Genomic DNA, 23,843 nt, shown 5'->3' with positions numbered 1-23,843 from the left:
CCGTTTCAGCCTCCCAGAGTGCTAGGCTTACAGGTATGAGCCACCATGCCTGGCCAAATTTCCCCTTTTTATAAGGACATCGATCATATGGGATTAGGGCTCACATTAATGACCTCATTTTAACTTCATTACCTCTGTCAAGACTCTATTTCCAAATAAGGTCACGTGGCAAGGTACCGGGGGTTAGGACATCAACATCTCTTTTTTGTGGGACACAATTCAACCCGGAGCACCCGCCTTCCAGGAGTGAGCTACAGCAGCTTTATGTACGCCAGGATAGCTGGGGAGGTCAGCGAAGCCATATTTTACAAGAAGAATATCTTCTGTAAACTTCATATGATTCAAAACTTTGTATTCCAAGAATACAAGTAGGAGATGAAATGCACTCACATTGCTCATAAATCTACACAACCATCGTACCACATTTTTGCTTTTGATCCTGCTTTGTATCTTTGAGGCACTATCTCTACCCGAGGGCAGTCTCTTAAATTAACAGCACCACCTGTCACAGAGCTGGTTCGGTCTTCATGGTATTTTATCATGTCCACTATTTACTCCAAAGGTATTGATTTGGGGGCATGCTTTTTAGCATTAGCATCTCTACCTCATGAATGCTTGGATGATGTTGTTATAGCTTCTTCTTTTTTTTTTTTTTTTTGAGACAGAGTCTCACTTTGTTGCCCAGGCTAGAGTGAGTGCCGTGGCATCAGCCTGGCTCACAGCAACCTCAATCTCTGGGGCTCAGCGATCCTACTGCCTCAGCCTCCCGAGTAGCTGGGACTACCGGCATGCACCACCATGCCTGGCTAATTTTTTGTATATATATTTTTAGTTGGTCAATTCATTTAGTATTTCTATTTTTGGTAGAGACGGGGTCTTGCTCAGGCTGGTTTCGAACTCCTGACCTTGAGCAATCCGCCCGCCTCGGCCTCCCAAAGTGCTAGGATTACAGGCGTGAGCCACCACGCCCGGCCTGTTATAGCTTCTTAAAGTGTTTTATAATAACAGTGAATGACCAAATAACATCTCAATAATCACAAAACGCAATTGCTAGGGTCCAAATTATGTCAATGGTGTGATTGGCTTAGTAAAGACACGATGTGGGCAATTGTTTCCTGGCTAATGTAGTGCCACCTTGTGGCAATAGCATAAACAACAGTTTATAATTCATTCTCCCACAGCTTTGAAAGTAATCTATACTTAACCAGTTAATTTTTTTTCCTGGCATTTGTATTGTTTGTAATTTACACATGGAGTGGCGCTTTGTTAATGTTTTTATATAATATAGCACTGTGTCAAAGTCACATAATTCATATTTGCATATGATACATAGTACAGAAAGGCTTGGACTTGACCAAGGCTCATGCCCAGTTGAGACATAAAAGCTTTCTTGTCTCTGTCCCACCAGTTTGGGGTCTCATAGGAGCTGGGGGATACAGTTCTCAGAAAGCAGTTGAGCCTAGGCGTAAAAGCCCATCAATAAGGAGCAGGTGACACTGCCACAGCTGAGTAGTTTGTCTCTTTGCTCTTCTACAGCACATTTGGTGATGATCTATTTGTCCCAGGGAATAGATGATGGCAGGTTTGTCGATATTTTACACTTATGAACCTGCCTGCTTCTCTCCGCCCGGCTCTGCCCATCTGTCTTTGTCCAAGGCTCCTCTCATTTCATTCTGCAGATTGGACAGCAGGCCTTGGCAAAGAGTTATGAAGGTGGATTCTGTGAGGGCAGCTTTGGGAAGCTATAGGGCAGGAAAGGATGGGTCAGCTCTCGCTCTGTCATCTGGGCTACAGTGCAGTGGTGTCATCACAGCTCACCGCAACCTCAAACTCCTGGGCTCAAACAATCCTTTTGCCTCAGTCTCCTAGGTAGCTGGAACCACAGGAATGCACCAACACACCTGGCTAATTTTTAAATTTTTTGTAGAGACAATAGTCTTGCTATGTTGCTCAGGCTGGATTCAAACTCCTGGCCTCAAGCAATCCTCTCACCTCAGCTTCTCAAAGTGCTAGGATTACAGGCAAGAGCCACTGCGCCCAGCCAGTATTTACACCTTTGTACAGCCCACTCCCACTAAGCAAGGCTGACATCTAACCAATGAGATGTGCAGACATGACAGAGTGTGACTTCCAAGGCCAGGTCATAAAAATGCTTGAAAGCTCTATCTGACTCTCTCTTGGATCACTTACTCTGAAGGAAGCCAGCTGCCGTGCAGTGAAGACACTTGAGCAGCGCTTGGAGAAGTCCACGTGCCAAGGAACTGAGGCCTCCCACCAACAACCAGCACTAGCCTGCCAGGCGTGTGAATGCCCCACCTTGGAAGCGGATCCTCTAGCCTCAGTTGAATTTTCAGATGACCATATCCCAAGCCGACATCTTGACTGCAACCTGGTACAAGATCTTGAGCCTGAACCATCCCAGCTAAGCACTCACTCCAGAATTCCCAACCCACAGGACCTGTGAGAGATAGTAAATGCTTATTGCTTCAAGCTGCTGAGATTTGGGCTGCTCAGTTAACCAGCATTGTGTATCACTGAATGCCACAAAGAGAGCCCAGGTCCACCCCCACCCCTCGCTTCAAGCAGGGTAAATAGGTTTAATCAAGCAAGGAAAAGATGCTGGGATGGAGTGAGGGTGTGTCCTGGGGAAAGAACTAGGGCCATTAATTGGGATGATGAAACCTTCTGGTTTCCCCAGGACTGAGGGGCTGAAGGGTTTCCTGTGCCGGAGGATATTCAGTACTTAACTGAGAAAGTCCAGGGTAAACTGGGATAAGTTGGTCACCCTAGCTGGGGAAGGGGTGGGGACCTTGAGGCTGACCTTTCAGTCAGCTGCCAGACTGTAGTTCATGTGGGATGGGGAGGGAGCCCTATGTCCCGTCTCTCCCTTCTTGGCAGTGCCAAGACGCACAGGGCAGGTTGCGGGTCAGTCCTCCCTCATTCTCTTCACTGCAGAGGGAAGGTGGGGCCACCAGAAACACCAAGGCTCTGGTGAGAGACTGCCACCAGCAGAGCCAGCTCTTCCCTGTCCATAGGTCTGGCTTCCTGTGGCTTGATTGCCAAATGCCCTCGACCACATGGCTAATGGGCCGCCGTGCACCCTCTGTTGGCATTATTCAGTGACAGGTCACCCAGGTGGCCCATTCCATTGTCAGAAAAGTATTCCTTGTCCTGAGAAGCTACCTCCATATAATCTCTACCCTTTGATAATATTGGACTGTGCTTTCTTCCTGTGCCCTTCACACACTGAGCACACATCGCACCTCTGAGGTTCCCCTTGCCCTTGCCTCAGTCTTCTGGCAAACTCCTACTCATCCTCTGAAGCTCAGCTCAGGTCCAAAGTCAGGACTCTCACAGGGCCTGGTGGAGGTTGCTTCTACTTCTCCGCACTCAGCCTGCCACACTGGGTCCCTGAGGGAAGAGCAGCTCCCATCACATGACGCCATTAACGTCTCCACATGCTGTGCCTCCATTTACCCATTTAGGTTTCTCCTGAGTGGCTGTGACTGGGGGACCCTGCTAAGATCACAGTAACTTTTATTTATTTATTTTTTTGAGACAGAGTCTCACTCTTTTGCCCCGGCTAGAGTAAGTGCTGTGCCACCAGCCTAGCTCACAGCAACCTCAAACTCCTGGGCTCAAGCAATCCTCCTGCGTCAGCCTCCCGAGTAGCTGGGACTACAGGCATGTGCCACCATGCCCAGCTAATTTTTTTCTATATATATTAGTTGGCCAATTAATTTCTTTCTATTTATAGTAGAGACGAGGTCTTGCTCTTGCTCAGGCTGGTTTCGAACTCCTGACCTCGAGCAATCTGCCCGCTTCAGCCTCCCAGAGTGCTGGGATTACAGGTGTGAGCCACCATGCTGGGCCCACAGTGATTTTTAGAATGAGGGCTTTTAGTGCCTCCGATAACCCCAAGGAGCAATTGGGCCCAATCCTGTCTCTGACACGATCTTTGTGTTTTACTTTGTTACCACACTGGGTAAGCCTGTGGCTCACAGCCTTCCCCCTTAGCTAGCGATACAATGTAGCCTCCACACTGTTGTTTTCTTGTTTCTTCCACTCTGTTTTCCTTGCGTTCATTTATTTATTTATTTAGAGACGGGGTCTCACTTTGTTGCCCAGGCTAGAGTGAATGCCGTGGCATCAGCCTAGCTCACAGCAACCTCAAACTCCTGGGCTCAAGCAATCCTCCTGCCTCAGCCTCCCGAGTAGCTGGGACTACAGGCATGTGCCACCATGCCCGCCTAATTTTTTCTATATATATTAGTTGGCCAATTAATTTCTTTCTATTTATAGTAGAAGTGGGGTCTCGCTCTTGCTCAGGCTGGTTTCAAACTCCTGACCTCAGCAATCCGCCCACCTCGGCCTCCCAGAGCGCTAGGATTGCAGGCGTGAGCCACCTCGCCCGGCCTCACTACATACTATTAAATACTTTGCAGCCTTTATGACAATTACCAAATATTTTTGTGCAATTTTTTCCACTTATTCAGTAAATATTTAATGTGTCAGGCAGGAGAAGTGAGGGATAGGAGAGGCTCTTATAAGGCCTCTGCCCTGGAGGGCCTCCAGTCAGAGTGAGTGATGAAGCTGGGGTGGTGTGTGGCTCAGGAGGCTGAGGCTGGAGGATCACTTGAGCCCAGAAGTTGGAGGCTGCAGCTATGACCCTGCCACTGCTCTCCAGCTTGGGGAACAAAGCAGGGAACAAGAAAGAAAAGGTTACTGGTTAATTTGATTTTGTGTCTCCAGGAGGTCTGGGGCTGGTTCGCACAGGGCCCAACCTGGCAGACTCATATTTACTGAAGGAACCAGAAAATTAAGCTCTCCACTCCCCTACCCCAAGCACACCAGGAGGGAACCACTGGTCAGTGAGTGCATATTCTTTTGGGAAGTGTGTCCCTGCCCCTTTGGAAGAGATAAGGCCCCTGGGCCTCCCTAAGGGGTCTGCAGACTCCCCATTCCTGCTCCTGTCTGCGACCTGGGGGCTGGATCTGGGGGCTGCCAAGGGATTAGTTTGGAGGCTAGCCAAAGAGCTGGGCAGGGCAGGAGGGTGTGAGGCCCCATGAGGCTCAGGCGAAGGTAGAGGGGGATGGAAAGGGAAAAAGAGAGGGTGGACAGCGTCCCTGCCGCCGAGCTTTGCCTACCTGTTTTCACTTGGTGGGGAGTTTGTTCCTTTGATAGTGTGATAAACCCGGCCTGTGCACGCCCTTCCCCTGAGAACCGCACAGGCGCACACACCTGGTATGCAGTTGGGGGGCTTACTGACCCGCTGCACCCCTGGAGTTATTGTTCAACGCTCCCATTTTACCAGGGTGGACACTGAGGCCCAGAATGGGCAAAGGGCTTGCTCAAGCTCGCAGAGCTGCAGGGGCTCAGGGGACAAGAGCCCCGACTTCCGTCCTGCACCTACGGAGTCGGGGCACGCCCAGGGGCAACGCCCACCTGGCTGGGAGCGGAGGGAGCAGGGCGAGCCCGCGGGGGCGGGGCTTACGCATGCCCCACCTCCGCCACCGGGCTTGGGGCGGGGCCTTCCTGCAACCTTCGCCGCTCCAACATGGCTCCGCGGCTGTGCAGCATCTCTGCGGCGGCGCGGCGGTGGCTGGGGGGCCCCGGGCCCCGCGCCGGGGACCTTGCAGCTGCTGCGCGGTGAGAGCCCAGCCTGGCGGCAGCGGACGCGCACACCTGGGGGAGCGGGGGCGGGGGCAGGGCAAGGGTCTGGGCCGGGGGGAGGGGCTGGCTGAGACTCCACGCTTGGAATCCAGGGGCTAGAGGTGGAGCCAAGATCTAGGCCTAGGGAGGGGTCTGGACAGAGAAGGGGGAGGTATGGGCAAGGTCTTTGTCCTGGTGGGGACCTGGGTCTGGGCAGAGAATGAAGGATGGTGAGAGGGGCAGGTGCTGGACCCTGGAGTGTGGGAGGGGGCAGAGGACAGGGGGAATGGCCCCTTTCCCAGGCCTTTGCCTGTGATTTAGCACTCACTGGGGGCTTCGCAGAGAGGGAGCTCCTCCCTTGGGAAGTTCTGGGGGAAGAGATGAGGTCAGGGGAGCAGTGGGGCATCTTCAAGGACCAGGGCTGCCCACCCTAAATTGTACAGGTGGGGCCACAGAGACCTGAGAGGGGGTGGGAATTGTCCAAGGTCACTGCCCCTGCTGTGCAGTAGCAGCCCTAGATCTGGGACCCAGGTCTCCTGACTTACCGTGCACTTTGCACCATACTGGTGGCCTCCTGGGAGAGGGAGGTTGGCTGGGCCATGTGCTCAGCCTGGGCTTTTGTTTGGGCTCTGCTCTGGACAGAGGCAGGGTTTGGCCTCCCTGACCAGCCGTAGATAGCCCCTCGCTCCTCCGTCTCTAGCACCCTCTGCTCCCCCCATCTCTGCACTTATCACCCTGTACACTTATGGCCTGGTGCTCGCCTATCTCTCTCATTAGACTGTGATCTCATTTTTCTGTTTCCCCAGTCCCCCAACCCCAACGGGGCTAAGGACAGTGTATGCACAAAGAACATTTGCCAGAGACGTGAGGCCACCTGTTCCCCCACCTGTGGAAAGGAAGCAGGGGTCCCTCCTGCCCTGCAGCCCATGAATGAAGCTGCAAATTCTGTTAGAGCTTACCATGAGATGTTAGAGCACAGTGCAGTGGTGGGGCTTTTGGGCAGCTTGGGAAAGAGGAGTGGGCATGGGCATGTACCTCCCCAACCTGGACTGCCCAGTAATTAAGGGCAAAGCTGACATTGAGACGAGCCTGGAGTTTGCCTGACACCAACAAATCTAACTCAGCGGTTCTGGGTGGGTGACCTTGGGCAAGTCATTTGGCCTCTTCAAGCCTCAGGTTCCTTATCTGTAAAATAAGGGTAATAAAACAGTGTATATCTCATAGGGTTGTTGAGGATTAAAGAGTCCGAGGTTGTGAAGTGTTCTCGCACTTGGTAAACAAGCAGGAAGTGTTGCCTCTTGCCCAAGCCTGTGTCTCAAACAATTTCTGCATGAGACCCACATAATCTCAGAGTTGAAAGGGCCCTGGGGACATCATCTGCTTTGAGCCCCTTGTTTTCCAGGTGGAGAAATCCAGGCAGGGGAAGAATAGTTGGTGGTATAACCATCTGTGTGGCAAATACCCACAGGCTACAGAGGGAGCAGATCGAGAGGCAGCCTGCTGCTCCTCACTTCTGGGTAACCCTGGCTGAGTCATGAACCTCTGTCAGCCTTGGTGTCCTTCTCTGTAGAGTGGGGACGGTGATCCCTGCGTGGTGTGTTTTGCAGGATTGCTGTGAAGACACTTGGGCTAATACTTACGAAGTCCCTCAAGGACTGCTTTGCAGTTATGTACGCTTTGGTTCTACATTGGATAACTGAGAACGTTCCCTCCTGCCCCGTACCTCTCCGGAGTCACTAGTGGGATCAGCCGTGGCCCTCTGGCTCTGATGTCTGTGGGCAGTGAGTCTGCTGGGGTGAGAATGGAGTGTTGACTTTGAAATTAGGTGGACCTGGATTGAGACCTTCTTGATTAACCATCCTTGAATATGATGTGGAACATCTCAGAGCCTTATTTTTCTCAAAAACATTTTATGAGGATTAGCTCTTAGCATACAGTAAGTGCTCAATAAACAGCAGTTAGGGTTACTGCTGCACCAGTAATCTTATTTATTTTGAGACAGAGTCTCACTTTGTTGCCCAGGCTAGAGTGAGTGTTGTGGCATCAGCCTAGCTCACAGCAACCTCAAACTCCTGGGCTCAGGCAATCCTACTGCCTCAGCCTCCCAAGTAGCTGGGACTACAGGCATGCGCCACCATGCCCCGCTAATTTTTTCTATGTATATTAGTTGACTAATTAATTTCTTTTTATTTATAGTAGAGACGGGGGGGTCTCGCTCTTGCTCAGGCTGGTTTCGAACTCCTGACCTCGAGCAATCCGCCCGCCTCAGCCTCCCAGAGTGCTAGGATTACAGGCGTGAGCCACCGCACCTGACCTGCACCAGTAATCTTATCAATAGAACTTTAGTTCTGCTAGCTAAAGACATAACCTTGGGAACAATAAGTAGAAGCATGGCCCCTTTCTAAAGTCAGCCAACTCAAATGAGAAGAATGTTTTGGGATGTGCCTGAAGCTGAGCTTCCTGGCGTATCAATCCCTAATATCCCAGCATATAAATCTACAATGTTCTGGAGTGGTTTTGTGTGAGGAGGCATCAGACTGTTGATCCCTATTGGCAGTGCAAATGTGTCACCTATGGTAACTTTTCCTAAAAGAGAGATTGAGAAGTTCTCATCTGGGACAATTATTTACTGAGCAACTCACATCCAAAAGCACCGTGCTAGGTACGCTGGGGATGGTGGGACATTAGCTAGTAGCTTCCGATATGGCTGGGGAAATGAGAGGTATCCGTTTGAAAATGAGGGTAGAGTTGAGGTGCTTTTGTGGGAAGGGGCTGGATGGGTCCAGCTGAGGCAGACCCCACATATTGGATGAGGCTGTATTGTGTTTTTCTGTGTCTAATAGATACCAGGATCTTTAGCATTTGGGGGATGATTTACTGAGATTATATGACAAAAGATGAAATTGGGACTGCTCTAGAGCAGGGATTCTCAAACCTCAGGATCTCTTGCTGGCCTTGTTAAAACTGAGGTTGCTAGATTCGCCTCCACACCTTCTGTTGGGTGGGGCCTGAGAATTTCTCATAAGTTTCCAGGTGATGCAAATACCATTAACCTGAGAACCATCTCAGTAGGGAATTCTTCCTGGCCCTGTGGTTGCCAAATTTAAAAGGGAGTTGACTCTGGAAAGCCCAGCAAAGTATATTAGAGCTAGAATCCCAAGTGGAGCTGTTTGGTCTTTTTTTTGTAAGCAGGAGGAAGCCATAGAATGCTTTTGAGCAGAGGAATGGCATCGCAAAAATGTTGCTTTCCAAAGATTAAGAGCAGATTAGGAAAAGTGGGAGTGGGCAGATGAGTTAGGAAGGTAAGTGAGAATACTGTAGTGATATTGTCAGGCCCTTTCTCTGAAAGGCCTGTGGCCCCTATTTTACAAATGAGGAGAATGAGGTTCAGAAAGATGAAGCAGAGCTGGCATTAGAACCCGGGGTTGTCCAGAGCCCGTGCTCTTAAGCACAAGTTTTGCTGTTGCTGTTGGGGATGGAAAGGGCCCCTGAGCCCTGAGTGTACACTCTGGGCCACAGTATGCCCTTTCTTCCCTTGCAGTTTTCATCATTCTCATGCGACTGTGTCTTGGCCCCCCAACCTGTCGCACCTTCATTCATTGAGCATGTGGCACGTGCCCTGCACTGTTGCAGGCACTGGACGTGCGGCTTAGACACATGGTCCCTGCTCATGGGCTGCTTCTAGTGAGTGGGGAGACAGACAATAAACAAATCACATAATAAGGGGAAAAATGGCATAGTGTTTTATTTATTCATTTATTTTTATTTTTATTTTTTTTGACACAGAGTCTCACGCTGTTGCCCAGGCTAGAGTGAGTGCCGTGGCGGCAGCCTAGCTCACAGCAACCTCCAACTCCTAGGCTCAAGCGATCCTCCTGCCTCAGCCTTCCGAGTAGCTGGGACTACAGGCATGCGCCACCATGTCCGGCTAATTTTTTGTATATATGTATTATTTGGCCAATTAATTTCTTTTTTTTTTTTTTTTTTTTTTTTTTTTTGAGACAGAGTCTCACTTTGTTGCCCGGGCTAGAGTGAGTGCCGTGGCGTCAGCCTAGCTCATAGCAACCTCAAACTCCTGGGCTCGAGTGATCCTTCTGCCTCAGCCTCCCGGGTAGCTGGGACTACAGGCATGCGCCACCATGCCCGGCTAATTTTTTATATATATATCAGTTGGCCAATTAATTTCTTTCTATTTATAGTAGAGACGGGGTCTCGCTCAGGCTGGTTTTGAACTCCTGACCTTGAGCAATCCGCCCGCCTCGGCCTCCCAAGAGCTAGGATTACAGGCGTGAGCCACAGCGCCCGGCCGGCCAATTAATTTCTTTCTGTTTATAGTAGAGACAGGGTCTTGCTCTTGCTCAGGCTGGTTTCGAACTCCTGACCATGAGCAATCCACCCGCCTTGGCCTTCCAGAGAGCTAGGATTACAGGCATGAGCCACTGCGCCCGGCCTAGTGTTTTATTTTTTATTTTTATTTTTTGAGACAGAGTCTCACTTTGTTGCCCAGGCTAGTGTGAGTGCCGTGGCATCAGCCTAGCTCACAGCAACGTCAAACTCCTGGGTTCAAGTGATCCTCCTGCCTCAGCCTCCCGAGTAGCTGGGACTACAGGCATGTGCCCCCATGCCTGGCTAATTTTTTCTATATATATATATATATATTAATTGGCCAATTAATTTCTTCCTATTTATAGTAAAGACAGGGTCTTGCTCTTGCTCAAGCTGATTTCGAACTCCTGACCTCAAGCAATCTGCCCGTCTGAGCCTCCCAGAGTGCTAGGATCACAGGCGTGAGCCTCCACACCCAGCCGGGGTTGGCTTTAGAGGAAAGAACTCTAGGTTGGTTCTTAACTTCAGCTCTGTCCCCTGATATGCTGTGTGACCTGAGCTGCTTTCTGTTTTATCCTCAAGGCCCAGCACTGGGATCTGTGACACGTCCCTTTTTTGGCTTTTACCTGTAGAAAAGATCTTTAGAGATGGGCTGCTCCGCCCTGCTCATTTGACAGATGGGGAAACTGAGGCCCATAGGCAGGAGGGATTAGAGAGTGGTGGGAAGACTGGACTCCCCTTGTCCCCCACTGGATTCCCGTGCCCGGGCTCTGTCTTCAGGGCTGGCCACTTGGCTGTTTATCTTGGTCAGTACTGATGTTAATAGATTACTGGAAGCCTGGTACTGGAGCAAAGGTCTTGGTTGACAAACAGTAGAAGCCACTCTCCTCTCTGCCACCACCCCCTCCAGGAGAAGCAGCCCCTCTACATTCAAAACCAAAGGTCAGGTCCTTTGGGGCCAGACCCGAGATGGGGGCAGGCTTTAGAGGAAAGAGCTCTGGGTTGGTTCTTGACTCAGCTCTGTCCCCTGATGTGCTGTGTGACCTTGGGCAAATTGCTTGAACTCCCTGAGCTCCTTTTTATTTTATCCTCTTGAGAATGGGGACACTAGTAGTACCAACATTGTAAGATCATTGCATAGAGTCAGTGAGATCATGCATCTGGAAAGTTCATCCCAGACTCCTGGCTCAGAGGCTCCTGTATTCTGGTTGAAAAATTTCACAGACCCCACTACCCATCTAATGATAATCATCTTCCTGCAATGAAGCAAGCACATGCACAATGACTGAAAGAGCCCATGAATTCAGAAATGCTTAAAACAATTTTTTTTTTTTTTGCTTTACAAGAAATTATAATGAATAAAGAAAAATCTAATCATTTCCCTCTCCTATTTCCCAAGTTAGCAGTATTAACAATTTGGGACACATCTCACATCTTTGTCTATGTTCCTACAAATGGATCACCACTTTAAGATGATGATTCAGTTTCATCAGTCCCTATGGCTGTTCCATATTTTGGGAAAAAAGTAATGTTTTTATTTGCAAGATATATGCTCTAGCCACAGAAAAGGCTTGAAAAGGGAGAAGGCTTCCTGACACTCAGGGACTCCTCTGCCAGGCTCCCTGGCTAGGAATCATCTCTTCAGTGGGAGACTTGCTTTTCAGGCCTTCCTACAAGGCCTATTAGATGTCCTAATAGACGTCTAGCATCTTAGAAGTGAGACATAACTCTTGGAGGTAAGAGTTTCTTTATTTATACTTTTTCATCTTTTCTAAGTGTCATGGAATCAATATATACTACCTTTTTGTTTGTTTGTTTTGAGACAGAGTATCGCTTTGTGCCCAGGCTAGAATGAGTGCTGTGGCATCAGCCTAGCTCACAGCAACCTCAAACTCCTGGGCTCAAGCAATCCTGCCGCCTCAGCCTCCCAAGTAGCTGGGACTACAGGCATGCGCCACCATGCCCGGCTGATTTTTTCTATATATATATTAGTTGGCCAATTAATTTATTTTTATTTATAGTAGAGATGGGGTCTTGCTCTTGCTCAGGGTGGTTTTGAACTCCTGACCTTGAGCAGTCTGCCCGCCTCGGCCTCCCAAAGTGCTAGGATCACAGGCGTGAGCCACCTATACTACTTTTTCAATTAGAAAAATCTACAACTTTTTGTGCTCACTTGTCTTCCCAGTCTAAATCACTCTTCCAAAAAAATTTTTTACAATATTAGATATAATGCTCTGGTATATGTCAGTGCCTAAAACCAGAGTACCAACAGGGAATTCAGCAGTGAGAATTATAATTCTCCTTAACAGAATTCAGAAACAGACATGATCAAGAAAGTAGATATTTCAGGACTGGAGAGAACATGAGTATTATTGAGCAATAAAATCATATTTTAGCTAATTATCATAACTTTTCTTATCTCTGAAGAATAGCTTAATATATAATGTTAACATTATGGCAGAAGAAAGAATCTCTAAAGATCGTCTGCTTTTAAGAACATCTAAATCATCCAGAACAAAGGCTATGGGGCAAGAAGATCAGTAGCCTCTGGGAACCTCAAAATAAGCCCCACCCCTGCTGGGACCTTGTGTCAGTGTGCAGGGGGAGGAGGTGCAGTTCTGATCTCTGAACCACAGTCTCCTGGGCAAAGCACACAATCACATTCATTGATTAATTCATCGATTCATGCATTCTCACAACACCCGTGGAGGAGGGCAGGGCAGGTGTTGGCTGGATGAATGGATGCGTCTTGCCTTGCAATGCCTTTTACCCCTTCTGTCTGCCAAATCGGCCTTGGGGACTGGCTGGCTCACCTCTTTCTCTGGAGAATTTGCCCAGGCTGCCACAGGCAGAGTTAAGGCTTGTTCACCTGGGCTCTTCCAGAGACCCCTGGCTGTAATTGAGTTCTAGGCCCGTTTCTTCCAGTGGAATGTGACCTCCTTAGAGACAAGGCTTATTTGTCTTTGGCTGTCCGTTTGTGGGGTGGTCTGGGAGGTGACACAGGCCAAGTGCAGTGTGAGCACTGGGGAGGATGGTGGGAGCAGCCTTCTTGTCAAAGGGGACAGAATTTGCAAAGAAAGCACAGAGTAAAAGCCTGATGTGTTCAGGGCAGAGCACACCTGGAGAGTGGAGCATATATGTGAGGGGAGGCTGATCAGATAGGTCTGGTTGCTAAGAGCTTTGGGCATCAGGCACGGTGGGGTTGATCCTCTTGGCAGGAGGCTGCAGTTGTGTGACCCAAGAGGAGGGCACTTTGGAAGGGGGTAAAGGTGGGGTTGCTGCCTCTCCTGACTTCCCAAGGCCCTGCAAAGCTTCTAGAAGCCAACTGGGTAGCTGGAATCTCTGTAGAAAGGCCCAAGTCTGCTCCGGTGGCTCCGACAGCATTTCACACTCTGGAGCTGCAATGGGATTCCGCGGCCCCATTCCCAGAAATGTGGGTCACCAGTCTAGGGGAGCAGGACATCTATCTGAGCAGATGGAATTGTCGAGGCTCCCCTGGCCTCTGTATGTCCCTCTGAACTCTTCTATCTTGCAGTTTCTATTCCAAGGACAATGAAAGCAGCTGGTTCCGCTCCCTGTTTGTCCACAAGGTGGATCCCCGGAAAGATGCCCACTCCACGCTGCTATCTAAGAAGGAGACCAGCAACCTCTACAAGATCCAGTGTGAGTGGCTGCTGCGCTGGCCAACCCTACCCTCTCAGGGCCTCTGGGGGCCTATGAGGCCCCATCCTGGAGATGAGAGGGTCTGGAACATCCAGAGCTGTCCCGGGAGTCCTGGCCTTAATGCCCTCCCCCCAGCCCCCTGCCCTGCAATACTCTGCTTCACTTCCTGCTCTCTGTCTTCTGTTGCAGTTCACAACGTGAAGCCTGAGTGCCTGGACACCTACAACAGCCTGACGTGAGCATCCTCCTCTGTCCGCCCATTCCAGCCCCTCTCTCGGGGGGGGGGGGGGGGGGGGGACACTCCATCCCAGCAGAACTTCAGAACACACATTGCCCCGGCCAGGCGCGGTGGCTCACACCTGTAATCCTAGCACTCTGGGAGGCCGAGGCAGAGGCGGATCGCTCACAGTCAGGAGTTTGAAACCAGCCTGAGCAAGAGCGAAACCCGTCTCTACTATAAAATAGAAAGAAATTAATTGGCCAACTAAAAACATATATATATATAAAATTAGCCAGGCATGGTGGCACATGCCTGTAGTCCCAGCTACTCAAGAGACTGAGGCAAAAAAAAAAAAAAAGAGACTGAGGCAGCAGGATCGCTTAAGCCCAGGAGTTTGAGGTTGCTGTGAGCTAGGCTAATGCCATGGCACTCTAGCCTGGGCAACAAAGTGAGACTCTGTCTCAAAAAAAAAGAACATACACTGCCCCATTCTCCTTGCACAAATCCAGGTCATCTTATCCCGCCTCTGCATCTTAGAGATGGGGAGACTGAGGCCCAGCCCTGGGGGCCTGAGTTGGGACCCTTATCTCAGGGACCCTGGTGGCTGGTAAGAGCCCTACCCCCTCTCTCTGCCCCTTTCACAGGGAGGCTGTGCTGCCCAAGCTGCACCTGGATGAGGACTACCCCTGCTCGCTCGTGGGCAACTGGAACACGTGGTACGGGGAGCAGGACCAGGCAGGTGAGGTGCCTACCTCCCAGTGCCACTGCCACCACCAATCCCAGGCTGCCAGCACTTTCCATACCTGACTGCCCTCTACTCCCTCTCCACAGCAGCATCTGGGAGTTTCTAAATGCAAGGCTCACAGCTTCACTCCCTTGCTCCAACACTTGTCCCGGCTCCCCTTGGGATAGCCTTGGGGTAGCCCATGAGGCCTGTGAGTCCTTCTATCCAGCCTCCAGCCTCCTCTCGCCACATCCTCCTTGCTCACTGTGCTGTCCCAACCGGGACTTCAGTTCCTCAGATCTAGACAGTTTTGCGCTCTCGTTCCAGGCTGCTGTGCATGCTCTTTCCTCTACCCGAAGCATTCCTCCTCCCTTGCCCGCTTTACCTGGATCACCTGTCATTTATACAGTCTTTTAGTTTGGCATAGACATCAGCCTCTCCTGGAAAGCTCCGCAGATTTCCTCCATGCAGGCTGCATCAGGCACCTCTTCTGGCTCCCTAGCCCCCAGTACTTGCTTCTTCATGCCCTGATCACGCACCCCTGTAGCTGCCTGTGCACTTGGCTGTCCCCCCCAGGTGATGAGTTCTGGGGGGGCAGGCCTATGCCTCCCTTCATCACTGAATCCCCAGCTTGCAACATATACCTGGAATAAACGGAGGCTCTTGTCTGAGCTGGTTTCTTATAGCTTCCCAGGAGCACCCTCAGCATGCCCCACCCCACCCCAACATACCCACCAAAGTTGGCACCAGCTGCTAGGACCTGCACATGAATTTGGTTGACTTACAGCATCTCAGCCACTTAATGGGGCCTTGGCATTGAGACCTGAGCTGTTGCAGATGATAGCCACTAATCACCTGCAGCTATTTAAATTTAAATCCGCTAAACATATTTAAATTTAGATCCATTAAATTCAAAAATTTAAATTCAGTTTTTCAGTCACACTAGCTGCATTTCAAGTGCTCACTGGGAGACACATGTGGCTGGTGGCCACTGTCTTGGACAGCACAGCTATAGAACATTTTCATTGTAGCAGAAAGTCCTTTCAGACAGAGCTAGTTTAGACTGTCCACATAGCACAGCCCTGATGGTTCTCTAAACTTCCCTTGAAAACTCCCAGCAATGGGGAGCTTACTACCTCCTATGCCAACCTATCTCATCCTTTGACAGCTCTGATCATTGTGTGTCTCTGAAAAAAAATCTGTGACCTACAGACAGATAAGTAGATAGATTTCCTTAATCATTTATTCTGTTTTAGTAACAGACATTGACATGTTGCTAAGGGGAGAAGAGAAAAGCAAACTGAGTACCTTCAGTTTCAGCCACTGCAGTTTTCTTGTTATAAGTGTGACTTAATCAGCTCCGGCAGTACTCCTTGGGTTCTCAGAAGTAAGTGTTTGCTAGTTGTGAAATGGACTTTGAGGGACAGGATCCTGACTTTTAAAACACGCCCTACATTTTGTGTATTTTGCTGTTTAGTCCCCTGTGTAGATTTAGAAGGGAAGCAGATCCTTTGAGCCATAGCCTAGGAGGAGAGCTCAGGAATCTTTTTTTTTTTTTTTTTTTTGGGAGAAAGTCTCGCTCTGTTACCATGGCTAGAGTGCCGTGGTGTTACCATAGCTCACTGCAACCTGGAACTCCTGGGCTCAAGCAATCCTCCTGCCTCAGCCTCCCAAGTAGCTGGGACTACAGGCGTGCACCATCATACCCTGCTAATTTTTCTATTTTTGTAGAGGTAGCATCTCACTCTTGCTCAGGCGGGTCTGAAACTCCTGAGCTCAATCCTCTTGCCTCAGCCTCCCAGGATTACACTGCACGTGGCTAGAATCTACATTTTAATAAACTTGTAAGAACCATTGATCCATTCTATAGGGACCACTATAATTGTTAGAAAATTCTTTCTTTCTGGCCTATGATGCCATCCTTGTAGCTCTTCTCTGCTGGTCCTCCACTATTAGGTGAATCCCTTTTCCACAGGTCAGCAATCCTAGTTTTGGTAGATTTCCATTCATATAGTACTTTTGCTGATTCCCCTGGGAAAGAGACCTTTACACTGTAGGTTCAGGCCATTTTGCAGATGGGAAAATCAGGGCACAGGCTGGGCGCGGTGGCTCACACCTGTAATCCTAGCACAGGCAGAGGCGGGCGGATTGCTCAAGGTCAGGAGTTCTAAACCAGCCTGAGCAAAACCCCGTCTCTACCTAAAATAGAAAGAAAATAATTGACCAACTAACAATATATATAGAAAAAATTGGTCGGGCATGGTGGCGCATGCCTATAGGCCCAGCTACTCGGGAGGCTGAGGCAGGAGGATCGCTGAGTCCAGGAGATTGAGGTTGCTGTGAGCTAGGCTGATGCCATGGCACTCACTCTAGACTGGGCAACAAAGTGATACTTTGTCTCAAAAAAAAAGAAAAAAAGAAAAAAAAATCAGGGCACAGATGGAGTCAAAAACTAATCAAGGGGCAGGCAGGGGATGGGAAGGAACAGAGTCTGAGCTTCCAAACCACCCTCAGCTCTAGCTGCTTACCTGTCCCCCTGTCCCATGGGGAACCTCCTCCCCAAATGGGCTCAGCTCTGCTCCCAGGATGGCAAAACTCTTTCCTTTCTTTTTTTTTTCAGACAGCCTCACTTTGTTGCCCAGACTAGAGTGAGTGCCATGGCATCAGCCTATCTGACAGCAACCTCAATCTCTTGGGCTCAAGTGATCCTCCTGCCTCAGCCTCCCGAGTAGCTGGGACTACAGGCATGCGGCACCATGCCAGGCTAATTTTTTGTATATATATTTTTAGTTGGTCAATTATTTTCTATTTTTAGTAGAGACGGGGTCTCGCTCAGGCTGGTTTCGAACTCCTGACCTCGAGCAATCCACCTGCCTCAGCCTCCCAGAGTGCTAGGATTACAGCCGTGAGCCACTGCACCCAGCCAAAACTCTTTCCTTTCTTTTTCTACACTGTTAATTCGGTTTCTTTATTATTGGGGGGTAGATTCGTTTCCTAGGCCCGCCATAGCAAAATACCACAAATTGGTGTATTCACTTAAAACAATACAAACTTATTATTATTTTTTTTTAATTGAGAAAGAGTCTCACTGTGTTGTCTGGGCTAGAGTGAATGCCATGGCGTCAGCCTAGCTCATAGCAACCTCAAACTTCTGGGCTCAAGCAATCCTTCTGCCTCAGCCTCCCGAGTAGCTGGGACTACAGGCATGCGCCACCATGCCCGGCTAATTTTTTCTATATATGTTTAGTTGGCCAATTAATTTCTTTCTACTTTTAGTAGAGACGGTGTCTCACTCTTGCTCAGGCTGGTCTTCAACTCTTGACCTTGAGTGATCCACCTGCCTCGGCCTCCTAGAGTGCTAGGATTACAGGCGTGAGCCACCATGACCGGCCAATACAAACATATTCTTTCACAGTTCTGGAGGCCCTAAGTCAGAAATCAAGGTGTTGGCGGGGCTGTGCTTCCTCCCAAGGATCTAGGGGAGAATCTTCTGTCTCTTCCAGCTTCTGGTGTTGCCCTTGGTATTCCTTTGCTTGTCGATATATCACTCTAATGTCTGCCTCCTTAGTCACATAGTGTTCTGTGTCCAGATCTCCTTCTTCTGATAAGGACACCAGTCATTGGGTGTAGGGCCCACCCAGTGTGACCTCATCTTAATTGCATCTACAAAGACCCTATTTCCAAATAAGGTACATTCTGAGGTTTTGGTTGGGCATGAATTTTGAGGGGATACTATCTAACCCAGTACAGAGAATGTGATTTTTAAAAAATCCTAACAGTTTTTAGTGAAAAGTAAGCTTCCCTCCTGCCTGAGTCCCCCAGGCCTCAAGTCTCTCCCCCAGGGGCGTCTACTGTCACAGTCTCTTGGGTGTCAGTCAAGAGATAATGCATAGATCAGCATCTCTGCGTAGTCCTCCCCTCCCCCAAACACATGTAGTAGTATACCATGCAGGTTTCTTTTCTTCAGTTTATTGTCTTGGAATATTCCATATGAGCCCATCAGCCTCACCCCAGCCTTTTGCCCACCAGACGCCTGGTGGTCATCGTTTTGCAAGCTGCTGTTCCCAGGGTACCAGACACATCTGATCTTAATGCTGTTTAAGGAAGGCTGGGTGGAAGCATTATTCCCATTTTCAAGATGAAAACATTGAGGCCTAGAAGCATCAGTCAGAGGTCACCTGGCAGAGCTGGAGCTCAAACCTAAGTGTCCTAGACCTGTGTCTGGGGCCATCCCCACCTCAGCCCTGTCCCCCTTCCCCCCAACACCACTGAGGCAATGGGAACTCAGAGTGCTGGTGCTACAGGGAACTAGGGACACACCTCCCAACTCCCGGCCACATATGTATACATCCAGCCTTGGGGTGAACAGGGCAGCATCCAGCAGCCCCCTGACCTGCACCTCTCACCCCCCACAGTGCACCTGTGGCGATTCTCAGGTGGCTATCCAGCCCTCATGGACTGCATGAACAAGCTCAAAAACAACAAGGTATGTCAGCATCCCCTCGGCAAACCTCTCTGGATGTTGGTTCCAGCCCAGCCCGGTGCTTGGGGCTCTTCCCTACCCCATGGGACACACTGTCGGGCTGGGGTGTGCTTCCTGACAGCCGTGCCCATGCCACTGCGCCTGCAGGAGTACCTGGAGTTCCGAAAGGAGCGGAGCCAGATGCTGCTATCCAGGAGAAACCAATTACTTCTTGAGTTCAGCTTCTGGAATGAGCCACTGCCCAGAGCAGGCCCCAACATCTATGAGCTGAGGACATACAAGCTCAAGGTGCCTCCCTCTGATGGACCCTTCCTGCCTCCCGACTTCCTGCTGTGGTGCTGCTCTGCAGCTGCCCGAGGGGGATCATTAGCTGCCCAACACCTAGCCTAGGGCATCTGCCCTCTCCCTTCCTGTGGGTTCAGAGCACAGGTGTGTATGTACAGGTGCACACGCGCATGCCAGGTGTGAGTCAGGGCCCGTGAACCAGGCCAAGCAGCCCCTGGAGCTAGGGCGACAGGACAGTTTCTCATTCCTGTCCAGCTGTGACACCAGGAATGTGAGGTGGGGGCTCACTCCCACCCTCCCTGTGGTTCTCTTTCAGCCAGGAACCATGATCGAGTGGGGGAACAACTGGTAAGTGACAGCACCAGGGCTGGGGGTGGGGGGAAGCCTGCTCACCTGCCCCACCATGGGCCGCCTTTCCCAGGGGCCACATCACAGGGAACCCAGCGTCCTCTGCCCTTGGTGGACCTGGGAGAAAGATCCAACTAGGAGGTGAGGATCTCTTAGAGGATTGTGCGGCCTCCCTTGTAGAACACCCACCTCCATCAGCCCTTTCCCCCATCACCTCAGAGGGCTGTGGCCCTACCTCAGGCCTCTCCTGGGAGTCAGCCTCGATCCATCTCAGGGGACCCCTGCACCAGCCCTGGCTTCTGCCCTGTGCTCTTCTCCAGGGCTCGGGCCATCAAGTACCGGCAGGAGAACCAGGAAGCAGTGGGCGGCTTCTTCTCACAGATAGGAGAGCTGTACATTGTGCACCATCTCTGGGGTAGGTTGGGGACCTTCCAGGAGCCTTTTATTAGTCTTGTTCCTCCACTGTCACTCTCAGGAGAGTTTGGGACTGGAAATATAAATGTAGTTGTCATCAACATATCTATTGATTAGATGGACAGTGTTTGCTAACAGTCCGAGGGAGAAAACCGTGGTGTCTTTTTTTCATCTGGAAGGAAGAAAGGTGCCCAAGGCAGGGCAGAACAGAGCTGCATCTGGGGAAGGAGAGACAGCAGGGCAGGGGTTGGGCAGTGGGAAAGGAGCCCTGCGCTGGGGGAGGGATCAGATCCTCTGTGCCTGAGGGATGAGCCTGTGCTTTTCCCACAGCCTATAAAGACCTGCAGTCTCGAGAGGAGACTCGAAATGCTGCCTGGAGGAAGAGAGGCTGGGACGAAAATGTCTACTATACAGGTGAGTGCCGCCTCTGGGAGTCAGTGAACACTTCTCAGCTGGTCTGAGGGTAAATATGTCTGTTGAACGAGTCAGTGGGAATCTTCTATTCAAAGTGTGGATCCAACTTATGGTATCAGCATCCCTCAGGAGCTTGTTAGGAATGTAGAATCTCAGCCACCACCCACCCCCCCTGCCACCCTGCTGAATCAGAATCATCACTATGGGAACTGCAGGTGGTCTGCGTGCATGTTAAAGTCTGAAAATCTCTGAGCAGGAAGAGTCTAACTTCTTTGATGACCTTGAGCTGACCCTCCCTGGGCTGCTGCCTCCCCATCTGTAAAATGGGGCACTTGGACTAATCAGTGTTTTTCAGATCGTAGCCCTTTGAGGACCCCCTCACAGCTTTTGTCCAAGCAGTGTCCTACCACTACAACTCTTTTCTTTTTTTTTTTTTTTTTGAGACAGAGTCTCGCTTGTTGACCAGCCTAGAGTGAGTGTCGTGGCATCAGCCTAGCTCACAGCAACCTCAAACTCCTGGCCTCAAGCAATCCTTCTGCCTCAGCCTCCCGAGTAGCTGGGACTACAGGCATGCGCCACCATGCCCGGCTAATTTTCTCTATATATTAGTTGGCCAATTAATTTCTTTCTATTTATAGTAGAGACGGGGGTCTTGCTCTTGCTCAGGCTGGTTTCGAACTCCTGACCTCGAGCAATCCGCCCGCCTCAGCCTCCCAGAGTGCTAGGATTACAGGCATGAGCCACTGGGCCCGGCTACAACTCTTTTCTTTTTCTTTTCTTTTTTTTTTTTTTGAGACAGAGTCTCACCCTGTTGCCCCGGCTAGAGTGAATGCCATGGCGTCAGCCTAGCTCACAGCAACCTCAAACTCCTGGCCTCAAGTAATCCTTCTGCCTTAGCCTCCCGAGTAGCTGGGACTACAGGCATGCGCCACCATGCCCGGCTAATTTTCTCTATATATTAGTTGGCCAATTAATTTCTTTCTATTTTTAGTAGAGATGGGCTCTCACTCTTGCTCAGGCTGGTTTCGAACTCCTGACCTTGAGTGATCCTCCCACCTCAGCCTCCCAGAGTGGTAGGATTACAGGCGTGAGCCACTGCGCCCGGCCCAAATATTTTCTTGGTATTTTTCTTTAAATCTCTCTATTTTGTTTTTCATCTAGCTTTGTTCTTTGCAATAAAATCTATGAAATCAATTTTTCAACTATGCTAGTTTTTTTCATAAGACATAGGAAAATAAATTTATAATTATTAAAATTTAAGAAAATGTTCATCTCCTTACCATCTAAGTCCTGTCTTATCCCATAATTTGGGAGACCTGGTGCTCTCCATGGGCCCTTCCAGAGGGGCAGTGGGGCTTTCCTTTCTCAGTATCTGGGCCTTCCTCCTTCAAAGGTTATTGTTGGGGGGCCGGGGAGGTTGTTGGCATGCCTCAGCCCCCTCTGTGACCTCTGCCTCTCTCTGCAGTCCCCCTGGTGCGACACATGGAGTCTCGGATCATGATCCCCTTGAAGATCTCTCCTCTGCAATGATGCTGCTGACACCTCCACCTCTTTCCCCTACTCCCTCAGGGCAACCCCAGACAGAGGAGCTCCTGGTCCTGCTGTCTTGGTTTATTCTTGGCTCTTGGGAGGACTGAGGGGCAGTGTTCAGCTCAGACAAGGGGGAACTGAAGGCTGACAAGGTTCTGAGGACATATACCTCTGCCCAGACCCTTCCTGCCTTCGCCACCTGCCTCCTTTCCCCTGCTGGAAGTAGTTTCTAATTTCCCTGAATGAAAAATAGCAATCTTTTAGGTCTCCTTTATCTCCTCCTAAGATTCTTTATCTCAAGGCCACTAGGCCCCAATAGTCACCATGGAAATCCTCGGTTTAGCTTAGTTGCACAAAAGGTAGCATGTCTAGTGGTTAGTGGTGGCCTAGGAAGAAAGGGGGTCAGGCCAGGCCCTGGAGGATTCCCTGATCTCCACTGGGCCACTCACTTGATGGACAGTCTGAGCCAAGTCCCTCCTGCTGAGGAAAAGCCAGGAACTGCCACAGAAACCCCTCAAATCAGCAAGATCCAAAGGAGGTCTGGATATTCCACCCAGAGAGGCTGGGAAAAGGGATGGGAGCCAGGAACGATTTAGACAGGAGACAGACATGTAACAGGAATGTAGAACATATAACTCAGAATTTAGAACTTGGGTTTGAACTGCAGAATTTGGAATTTGGAACACAGAATTGGGAAGATAGAACACGGGTGACAGAATACCACTTGGAGTATACTAAATAGATGGAGAGAGGCTTGTCCGTTTCTCCCTACATATAGGAGAACTTGAATGTGTAGTTCAGTCCTTCTGTGCAGGGAGTCTCTCCTGCCTTCCATCCTTCCTAAAGGTAGAAATACAGGCCAGGGCCTGTATTTCCCACATCCTGCATTCCTTCTCCCCCACTTGACATTCTGTGAGCCCAACCCTCATTCTACAGGGCCACTAGGTATGTGGAGTGGAGTCAGTGACTCTGGGGGGGGTCTCCTCAGTGACCCCCATACCTCATGAACCTTTGGGTAGCTTGATTCTGCCTCGCTTCCAAGAAAACTTGTGCTGGAATTGCTGATGGAACCAATTAAATATTTACTATAAACCGTGGTGTCTTTTTTTCATCTGGAAGGAAGAAAGGTGCCCAAGGCAGGGCAGAACAGAGCTGGTAGGCTTCCCAGTCTCACATGCAGATCTACCCCCCTGGACAGTATTGTGTTCGTGATGTATTCTCAGGGAGGGCATCTTCGTCCTCCCGCAGGGCAGAAGAAACTAGCCCTGTATAACCATGGATTCAGGTTACATGTTACTAGCTCCAGGTAAGTAGGACTTACACGAAAAATCCTGGACCCTCTTTGTACAATTCATGCCAGGGGTTGGAAACACTTGAAGCTTTCAGATACTGAATTAGAGTTGTGTCTCTGTCCTGGGCAAATCGGGCCTAACATGGAGAAACTGGAGATGCACCTCCCCCTCCCCCCCAAAAAAAAGTGTAAAATGGGGCTGATGCCCTCCCTAACTTGCTGCCTTCATTGCCACTTGCTGTGCCATATTACAGCGAATATGATAGTAGGTAAGAAGCCAGGTTATGGAGGCAAATCCATTCACTAGGGACTAAATCTTGGTGTTACTGCCCTCTCATTATCTTGGGTATACCACAAACACTCAACAACCGCTTATAGGAGCGCCCACGAATAGCTAGATGCTGCTTTAGGCACTGGGGAAAGTGAAGAAGGCACTTAGAGTCTTTGCCCTTACAGCCTCAGTGTCACGGTTTTATTTATTTTTATTTTTTTA

At 49.9% G+C, this 23,843-nt stretch overlaps 1 protein-coding gene across 1 annotated transcript; it reads left to right on the top strand.

The window, feature by feature from the left end:
- The first annotated feature begins 5,521 nt into the window (after positions 1–5,521).
- Positions 5,522–23,151, top strand: NIPSNAP1 (nipsnap homolog 1). The gene is made up of 10 exons (XM_012763864.2): positions 5,522–5,649; positions 13,514–13,641; positions 13,831–13,876; positions 14,506–14,600; positions 19,001–19,071; positions 19,216–19,356; positions 19,670–19,701; positions 20,022–20,116; positions 20,446–20,529; positions 21,995–23,151. The coding sequence occupies exons 1-10, from the start codon at positions 5,558–5,560 to the stop codon at positions 22,057–22,059; spliced, it is 849 nt and encodes a 282-aa protein (XP_012619318.2). The 5' UTR covers positions 5,522–5,557; the 3' UTR covers positions 22,060–23,151.
- The last annotated feature ends 692 nt before the right edge of the window (positions 23,152–23,843 follow it).

The sequence above is a fragment of the Microcebus murinus genome, chromosome 22, assembly GCF_040939455.1.
Source record: "Microcebus murinus isolate Inina chromosome 22, M.murinus_Inina_mat1.0, whole genome shotgun sequence".
In the NCBI taxonomy this organism is placed as follows: Eukaryota; Metazoa; Chordata; class Mammalia; order Primates; family Cheirogaleidae; genus Microcebus; species Microcebus murinus.
The sequence above is the reverse complement of the archived record's forward strand: the minus strand, read 5'-3'. Positions and strand labels throughout refer to the sequence as shown.

What these genes read in the sequence shown, in the direction of transcription:
- NIPSNAP1 (XM_012763864.2), top strand. Translation starts at nt 5,558, where the DNA reads ATGGCTCCGCGGCTGTGCAGCATCTCTGCGGCGGCGCGGCGGTGGCTG. An exon ending in CAACCTCTACAAGATCCAGT is followed by an intron (nt 13,642 to 13,830) that starts GTGAGTGGCTGC and finishes CTTCTGTTGCAG; the next exon opens with TTCACAACGTGAAGCCTGAG. An exon ending in GACACCTACAACAGCCTGAC is followed by an intron (nt 13,877 to 14,505) that starts GTGAGCATCCTC and finishes CCCCTTTCACAG; the next exon opens with GGAGGCTGTGCTGCCCAAGC.